Source organism: Phocoena phocoena, chromosome 6 (assembly GCF_963924675.1).
Source record: "Phocoena phocoena chromosome 6, mPhoPho1.1, whole genome shotgun sequence".
NCBI lineage: Eukaryota > Metazoa > Chordata > Mammalia > Artiodactyla > Phocoenidae > Phocoena > Phocoena phocoena.
In genome coordinates, this window is record NC_089224.1 from 27323407 (window position 1) to 27332680 (window position 9274).

At 55.3% G+C, this 9274-nt stretch overlaps 1 protein-coding gene across 1 annotated transcript; it reads right to left on the reverse strand.

Moving 5' to 3' along the window:
• Positions 1-338: 338 nt before the first annotated feature.
• LOC136125017 (NUT family member 2G-like) lies at positions 339-7947 on the reverse strand. Its single transcript, XM_065879871.1, has 7 exons — positions 7932-7947; positions 5268-5985; positions 4182-4310; positions 2963-3135; positions 2208-2674; positions 1699-1815; positions 339-1178 (listed from the first exon to the last, which is right to left on the reverse strand). The coding sequence occupies exons 1-7, from the start codon at positions 7945-7947 to the stop codon at positions 339-341; spliced, it is 2460 nt and encodes an 819-aa protein (XP_065735943.1).
• Between the last annotated feature and the right edge of the window lie 1327 nt (positions 7948-9274).

Genomic DNA, 9274 nt, shown 5'->3' on the forward strand with positions numbered 1-9274 from the left:
GAGTCCTTGTCTATGTGGAGGAAAGGTTTGGCCACCTGTAGATCCAGAGCTCCTGTGACCTCCCTCATCCTTCCTTCCTCTCTGGATCGCTCTCTGTGGAGCAGCGCAACACGAACAAGATGACAGTGGCCTGAGAGCATTTCCCACCAAGACTATCTTTATTCACAATTGATACACATCACTCCAAAGGTCCTGCTCCCACCCACACCTGGCCACACCCACCTCACCCACCTCTCTAACCCCCCACAATCCCGCTCCCCCTCCCATCCCTGGTGGTCCTGCCCTCCCTCCCTTCCCCCCACATCATCCAAGGTCAGCAGTGGGATGACAAGGAGCCCCTAGGCTCCCCTGGGGGTCACCCTGGAGGGCCGGCCCAGCTGTTCCCTACTGGCTGCAGTGTTTCTTCTCCTCTTCCTAGTCTTCTCTGTGACACACGGGTCACGCTTTCTCTTTCTCAGCTGTGAGGGGAGAGCCGGCCCCAGGGTCAAGGCTGGCCTCCCAGACACCCCGAGGCTAGTCACGGGGATGGACAGCGTCTCAGCAGTGGCTGGGCATCCACACAGAGCCCGCTTCCTCAACTTGGGAGCGGCTGGTGGAGCTGGTCTGAGGCCTCTTTTCTGAAGGGAGGGGGTGTGGGGAGCACTCCGGGCTCCCCAACCTCCAGGGGAGGCCACGCCTGGGGCATGGGCAGGACTCTGGGACACCCAGCCAGGCAGCAGGCTCTGCAGAGAGCCGAAGAGGAAGGCCAGGCTGGGGAGCTCCTCGTCGTCGTCACTGGACCTGTCCCTGGGCCCTCGGGCCTCCCAAACAGGAGAGGCCTCTCTGAGAACAGACGCATCCCTGGGTTCCCGTAGAGGGGCAGTGCGCCTTTGACCCTGGGGAGGAGAGGGCCGTCCGGCCCGGAATAGAGAGACCTCCTGACATCCTCGAGAGGGAACAAAGACTTTGGGCCTGCACAGGCCAGTGTCTGTTTGGATGAGCCTATGAGGAGCCTCAGAATCAATCTCTGGTGGGCAGGCTTCATCACTGACCCCTAGATGGGGGTCTTGGTCATGCCTCTGGGCACCTTGGCCGGCGTCGGACTCAGAGGGACTTGAGCGCATTCCGGGTGCACTGTGACTCGGGGCTGCCCGCACACCCTCGTCCTCTTTCAAGGCTAGGAGTCGTTTCTGCACCAGCTGGTAGGGGGGAGGAGGACAGAGTTGGCTCCACACACACGTGTGAGAGGAGGAGCCCTGTGCAGTGGGACAATGGCCCTTGGGGGAAGGAGGGGATGGGGGACTCCAGGACTCGAATCCAAACACAGACACTGTGGAATTCCTGCCATCCTCCTGCACCTTCTTCCCAGCTTTGTGCCCTTCCCTCCCCTCCCGGCTCCCCATCCTCTCCTTCCTTTCACCCTGCACTGCACCCACCCCAGAACGGGCCCTTCCCCATGCCAGGCTTCCCAGGAAGGGGAGGGATGGACAGCGCCAGGTGGCCCTGCAGTTCTGGGGTCTTACCTCTCCCCTGTTCACTGGGGTCCCTCAATTCCCTGGTCTTCCTTGGTGTCCCTTGTCTCCCCTGTTCTACCGGGGATCCCTCCATCCTCTGGCTCCCCTGGGTCATCTGGGTTCCCCTGAACACTGGATCACCTGGCGTCCCCCTCCAGTGGGGTCCCCTGGCTCCCTGAGTGTCCTTCTCCCTCCCCTGGCTCACTTCTTCTGGGGTGAGCCCTTCCTCCTGCTCCAGCTCCTCCACTAGGGCCAAGAGATCCAGCTGTGCATCTGGGGAAAGCAATTCTGCCAGGAATCGAGGGTGAATGACTGCCTCCACCTCGGACAGAAAGAAGAGGCTGTGAGCATCCTTGGCCAGGAGTGGCCTGTGAGACAAGAAGACCCGGAGGGAAAGTGAAAAGCAGAGACCCACCCCACTCCCCTCCACAAGGCGGGGATGTTCAGAACACACACACACACACACACACACACATGCACATACACACACAAAAGAGCACATACACAGAGGCACATACACAGACACACAAAGGCATACACACAGACAGACACAAACACGTACACACATACATCTGCGTAAACTTCCCCTAACACCAGGCTCAGGAACAAGGAGCTGAGCTTAAGTCCCAACGGCCTGAGCAGAACCCAGATCTTGGGTGCTGAGTGTTCCATGCCCTGGCATCTTGTAGACCCCAGGCTCCAGGCCTAGCCTACCTCGCTGACAAAGTCCTCCTGGGAACACAGCTCGTCAATGTAGCTCAAGAGGCCCGGGTCCGAGTAGATGCCGTCCTCTTCCTGCTTCAGCTCATTTCCGTCCTCTCCACCTTCTGCATCTGACTCTCCTGTGGCTGAGTGGACGGGCCCCACCAGCGCATCCATGATGTCCATATACTCCGTCACAGCCTCGGGGGGAAGCTCCTTGGGTGCCTTGGGCTCTGGGGGCCGCTGGGACCCGTGTGGCTTTGGGTGGGAGGGCTGGGCCCTGGGGCCGGACATCCTGGGAGCACAGGCTGAGGCAGAGCGGGAGGAAGGGAAGGAAGGTGAGGGACTCCCGGTCCACCTCCTGACCACCGAGCACACGTTGGTGAGGGCATTGTTTGGGGGACATTGATGTGGGTGTGGGGGGGTCAGGACCACCTGAAGCCTCATGCACTGTTGGAGAGGGGAGGTAAGGGGGGCATCTAAGAGAGTCACAAGTAAGGAAGTGGGGCACCTCCAATTTTCTAGGGGTCTCGCCATCAAACCCACTTCCTAGGCAGACTTTGTGTGGGGTCCTTTGACAGGGAGGTGTGAGAGGAGTTACAAAACTGACCAAGTCAATACCCAGTAGTGACAAAGGGCAGCTGAGACCCCATGACCCCACGCCCCACCCCCTGCCTCAGTGGCTGTTTTGGTTGAATGACCAACGCCCCTGTCTTGAAGGAAAAGGATCCACGTGGGGACAGTGGCCAACCCTAGGCCCCTGTTACCTGTGCCTTCAACTCCAGTGGGAACCTGGGTGCCTGGCTGAAGGCCCACTTTCGGGGCTGGGGGCCCCCAAGGATCCAGCTTCGATGGGGCTGGAGGAGGCAGGTTCTGCACGCACTGCATCCACTGCCACTTCTGAATCTGCATCTCCTCCTCGGCCTCAAATTCCATGAACCTGGGGGGTGACGGAGGCACAGGCCACCCTGAGAAAAAGGCCTGGGTTCTGGAGCCCAAAAAAGGCAGCCAATAATGAGGGATTGGGAGAGGATGTGCCTTGGGGCAGTCAAGGCCCTGTGAGGTGCTGTCCACAGCAGAGAGCTGCTCCTGGGACTGATACGAGACCTGTGACCCTTCCTGCCTCACCAGCACTGGAGGCCATTCAACAGCATCGACCCAGGTTGCTGAATTGAACCAGGTCAACGGGACACGTGGCTGACCCAGGGGGCACCCTCCTCATGCCCCCCGTCCCCATCCAGAACCACATGAAGGGCTGACAGGCAGAGGCTGGAACAGGCGTGTGTTCCCCACAGGGGTCCTTGCCCGAATCCAGGACCCTGGGCTGGGACTGAGAGTCCTGGAACAGAGACCTGGAGACAGAGCCCAGGAGAGACTGGACGATGTGGGTGCTGAGCTTGGAGGAGAGGCCTTCCTTTCCTCTGAGAGGCACTAGTTTGTTTGCTTTTCTTTCTTAAACCAAGAGGATTACCATGGAGCAAACAATGGAAGGGTCAGAAACCCTCGGGCTGATGACAGCAGGCTTCCCCAGCCTCTTCAGGGATCCCAGGTTACACACTCAGGCCACTTTTCATGAGAAGAGGGTGTCCCAAATCTATGTCAGTGGCCACCAGCCACCCACCACTAAGGAAGCAGCAGGCTGGCAGTTGGAGCTCTTTCCCCAGTTCAGCCCATATGGCCGGAGTTGGACCCCAACTGGACTCACAGCGTCACCCTGCCCCATCCTGAGACCTTCATGTCAAGGCAAGGGTAGGTCAAAATCAGGGGAGGCCAGAGCTCCAGGTGGAGGAAGGACAGAAGACCCAAACCCTCAAGGTGAGGGAGGGGTTTCTGGAGGACAGTAGGGCCTCTGGGCTGTGGGGCCCCTGTTCTTGGTGACAGCCCTCCTCCTTTGTCCTCTCTGATGAGCACCCCCACGGCCAGACCCTGCCCTCACCCACTCGCCTCAGCCTCCACGCAGCCCCTGGGCCCAGGACGCTGACTCACTTTTCTGCTATCTCATAGTAGATCATCCGGTCAAAGTTGCTAACGCGCTGCCATTCCTGCACGGCCCTGCACAGTCCCCACTCCAGCGTCATGGTGGGCTTCAGGCGGGCCATGGATCGAAGCACTGGGCTGTAAGACCTTGGGGTCAGTCTCCGTGCCCAGCCCAGCCCCCACCTGCCTGACCCCACCTGCCAATGTGGACCACACATCACTCAACACAGCATGACTGAGCAACAGGAGGGTGAGAGGCAGGTGTCTGGGAGGGCAAAGACAAGGCTTCCCGGCCACTGCTGTCACCGCCTCACACTCACTCGAGGATGACCATCCACTCCCAGGCTACAGCTGGGACACTGTGCCTTGGGGAGCTCTTTTCCTCTTCAAGGCTGCCTTTTCGTAAGAAATATCACTATCATCAATGAGGCATGGCATGTGCCAGGCCATCTGCTAACACTTCATAGATTAGCCCAAGGAGTCTTCTGCCCGGTCCTCTGAGTGAAGTGTGACTGTCCTCTTTTTACGAGGGACCGGAGGTTTAGGATGGAAATGCCTGCCAAGCTCACAGCTCTAGTGGGAGAGAGCCCACGCCCTTAGGAGAGCTCTACCGTCACCCTGTTCCTAGTGGAATTCTCCACAACAGCGAAGTCAAGGCGTGCATTAAGCGCTCTCCTGGGCCCCGCGCTCCTCCCCCTCCTCCGAAGTGACCTCCCCCGGCCACGTACACTCAAGTCCTGTATGAAAGGAGACGGCACCACAGGAGACTGCGGCATCCACTCCTTGGCTCCTCACCTTACAGCACGACCCTCTCTGACTGCAAGTCTTCAGTCCATATTACCATGAGAATCATGGAAGAGCAAGTTGGCTAGACTCTCAGGGTGGTGGGGTCAGGTGAGATAAGGCACATTTCAGTCATGATGTCATGGACTGGCAGGCTTACCCATATGACCGACAATGTGCCTTCTCATAGCATGGACATCGCCCTCAGACCTTGCTTCCAGTATCCCTAGAAACCTAACCTGCGAGTGCATCCCCAGGTCCTCTTTATCTAAAAGTTCCGATAAGCTCACGACCCCCTGAGCGTTCACTCACATGAGAAAGCAGGAAAGAAAGCGTCCTTCTGCATCAGGACGCTGGGGAAGGTGTTTCCGCGCCAGTGGCTTGAGGCACTGCCAACGTCGGAAGTTACTGTACACGCTCTGGGGTTTAGAGCAGTCACCCTGCGAGGCATAGGGCTGGTTGGTGGCCAGGCTGCCCTCCCTGGAAGTGCCATGTGACCAAGGCCCAGAGTTCACTGGTCGAATGATAGGGGCCAACTGGGCAGCTGGTGGTGGAGCTTGAGGAGGAAAGTCTGGGGTCCAGCCTCTCTTGCCAGCCTGAGTAATTCCAACAGCTGGAGCAGTCACAATGGTCTCCATCGCAGGGGATGCTAAGAATACGGGCACAGGACATGCAGCAGTCCCGCTGAGGGCCCCTGGAGCGCTCCAGGTGAGGGGGCCCTGAGTTATGATAAAGGTCTGAGTCTGGGGCGCCTCCACTGGCCTCCCTTGTGACCTGACTTGGACAGTGAGGTTGCAGGCCCCTGGGGCACTGGGTCCACAATTACCGTTAGCCACCAAAGGCGTTGTGGGGAAAGCTGGCAGCAGGCTGCTGCCAGGAGGTAATGCTGGAGTGATGGGAGGTGGCAGGTGCTGCCCCCAGGGTGGCCGGTGCTGGGGCCCAGGAATGGGTGGAGGATAGAGCACTGCCATGAAATCAGACAAGGAGGCACCAGGGTTCATGATGACATCCGTTCCCAGCACTGGAGATGCTGTTGAGGCAAAGGAAAGGAGTGAATGGGGGAGCAGAATGGGCCAGTGGGACAGAGGCTTTCTGCGGCCTCAGAGTGTAATCTCCACAGGTGAGAGACACCTGGACAAGGGAAACTGCAGCGTGCAAATGTCTTTAAGTGCTTTTCATGCCCTGACCTCCAGCTGAGAATTATTCCACTGGTGACCCCGCGCCCATCCACCAAGGCCCCTGACCCCTGCCTGCCGAGAAGAAATTGCCTCAGCAAGCATTCACTTGGAGAGCCTCCCTAAGGCAGCCGCTGGCAGCTAAGCCTCACAGGCTGTCTCCCAAGACCTGGAACTGTGTGCACATCCGCTCTGTGAGAAATGCCCCTCAGCCGGCGTACTAGCAGGTAGGGACCTCCTGCAAGGTAAGTTCTAGGCACCCAAAGGCCCTTTGTTGACAGGCACTGTGTAAAACATTAGGGCCCCACCTCCTCCTCAGTCCTCCTTTTCCTGACGCTCAGTATAAATCCCCTCTTTCTTTCCTAGCCTCACAAAACAAGACAAAATGCTGGAAAATATCCCTCTAATGGAATCCTGATACAAACCCATAACACTGGCCCAGAATGCACCTGCATCTCAGAACAACCCACAGCAGGTACGTAACCTGGGCCAGGTCCTGCCACCCCCTTCCCAGGGCCCAGAGTCACTGTCATCACTCAGGAATTCTGTTCCTAGGAGGTGGGGGGGGGGTGGTCTGAGAAGTAGGCACGTGTCCCTTAGATTCTGTCATTTCACAGCCAGTGATGGCTGCAGAGGATTAAACAAGGGCCAGGGAATTGTTATGTTTCATTGGTGGTGGGAGTATAGACAGCCTGTGGTCCTTCTCCTTCCAGCTCCCCATAACGGAGAGACAATCTGAGAAGCAAGCATAAGCCAGGTGCCATGGCGATCAAGTTGTCTGAAATACATCCCTGTTCAGGAGAACAAGGTACACTCCACGGTGCACCTAATTAACCAGAATAGGTGTCATAGGACGTTTAATAGTAACACAGAAGATCGTCTTCCTGACTCTGGGCTACACTCCTTCCCCCTTTAAAAGAGGAAACAGCCTTCATAGACATTCCACCCGAAACAACCCCACTCCACATCTGTTCCCTGCCCATGAAGGAGTGACATGAAATATGAACAAACTCTTCCTCTCAAGGCAGCCTGAGGGTCCACCATGAGATACTGGACAAGATGAAGTAGGTCTGAAGTACTGCGATTCCACAAAAGGAAGAACAATTCAGAGCAACTCAGGAACCTGAGCCCTCTCTTGGCTGAAGTTACACGGTTGCCCATCCCCTGTTGAATCCAAGGCAACAGTTACCTGAACTGAGAAGTGACCTCTGGGCTGGGAGGAGTGGACGAGGTGTGGGCTGCGGCCATTTCAGTAACCTCCTGACTAGCTCTCGGAGAGGACACTTCACTACAGGTGTGGCCACACACAGCCCCATTGAAGAGTTTTCTCACCAAGACCATCTCTCCCCAGGGCCCCCTGAGATACAGTAGGCTCCTGTTCAAATCCCTTTGAAAGATATAGTGAGGCAAGCTTCAGGTACCTCAGGAACATAGTACAGGTATAGGCTTTCCTCATGACCCTCCCTGAGTCACCACCAGGACATCACACACATCCTTCCACACATGTTTCAGAGTGGCTTGTCTCCTCTCTAGAAAGAATCAACCTGTCTGCTGCCATCCTTTCTCCACAGCCAGGGCAATTCCTCTTGATCTACCTCCAATGACCCCTCCTCCCCAGCGCAGTCTCAGGTTTCTTCAGGCTCCCCAGTCTCCCCAGGTGAAATGTCCTTGTGTGTCCAGTGCTCTCTTCTCCCTCTACTTCAGTCCAACTATGTGCCCACAGTGAAGTGTCACATGTGAACCCGAAGGACGTGAGAGATGGCAGGGTCTCTGAAAACACGCCCCCAACCTATAGGCTTACCTCCTTCTGAAGCCATCCTGCAGGCTTGGGCACGGACTACTGCTGCCTGGTAGCCTCAATGAGAAAAGTCAAGACCAGGACCCAGAGAGCGACCTGCTTCAGCAGTTGCTCAGGATCCAAGTAAAGGAGAGCCACGTTTAAATTTAAACAGTAGAATGTGCGCTGAAACGTTCTGCAGTGGGGGAGGGGCAGAGGGTACGTGGGTCCCGGTGACGTGGGGTGGGGGGACATTCCACGAGGGCTCTGGGAGGTAGGCAAGAACCGGAAGTTCCTTCCATCTCACACAGTGGCAACACAATTGGCGTGTGCCTCTTTAGGCCGTTTATAAACTTCTTTTGATTCATGGCACCGATGTTGGACATGACAGTCCCTTCCTTTCACGTCTTTATCCATCAACCTAGTTTTGTGTCCCTCAACACACTCTGCTTCCTACCTGGCTCTTGACTTACTTCAACAGAGACTAGACTTTCTGAACAAAATACCCAAGTGTTAGTCTGATAAACATAAATAATGGCCACATGGAACTGAGTATTTGAAATTAGGATTGTCTCAGCAGATGCAGTGTCTTTGACTGCTGTATGTACATCACTCCTAAGGAAGTGGTCCTTGTGCTCCAACCAACATCCAGCAGGACCAGCCTTACTAATGATCCTTTGTGCTGGAAAGCCCCCGGCCATCAAAAAACTGTCGTGCAGTCCCCACGTCCAAGACCAGAATTCACTAAATGTCTTTCTCATAGTATTCCATGGTTGTTAAAGATTTCGTTTCTTACCTTTTAAATGATTTTAGTATAATATTTTAAGCGAGTAACACCTTCTCATGGTTCAAAATTAAATTGTGCAAAATGGAATATGCAGTGGCGAGTCCTCCTCCCACCTCTTTCCCCTGTCAACCCAATCCTCTTTCCCGGAGGAAACCAGTGTTATCTCTTTCATTAAAATCTTCCCAGAGATACATCATGCAGCTAAAAACGAAGGCAATCTATTTTTATAGAAGAGCAGAATTCTGCAAGATATTATAAAAAAGGAGGGAGGGAAAGTAAAATTGTTCCTATACTACCTGCTGTGTTGAAATTGGCCCAGATGGTCAACTCTTTCTCAAAATTATTTAAAAAAAACCCCAAACCGTACAAAGGACACACCTGTGAATCAACATTTATTGAACAACCTCCATGTATTAAATACACTGAGAAAAAATATTCTAGAAGAGTAAATGCGTTGGAAAAACTCTAGGAACGGAGTCAGGAGACAGTATCTTAAGAGTGTTTCCCAGGTATGAAATTCTTTCCTAGAATTGCTCTTTAACAGAAATTTCAGGCTTGTTAGGAAAAAGGACCTGTTGTT

What these genes read in the sequence shown, in the direction of transcription:
- LOC136125017 (XM_065879871.1), bottom strand. An exon ending in TTTCTTTCCTGCTTTCTCAT is followed by an intron (nt 4,311 to 5,267) that starts GTGAGTGAACGC and finishes AAGGTCTTACAG; the next exon opens with CCCAGTGCTTCGATCCATGG. An exon ending in TACTATGAGATAGCAGAAAA is followed by an intron (nt 3,136 to 4,181) that starts GTGAGTCAGCGT and finishes GTCACCCCCCAG; the next exon opens with GTTCATGGAATTTGAGGCCG.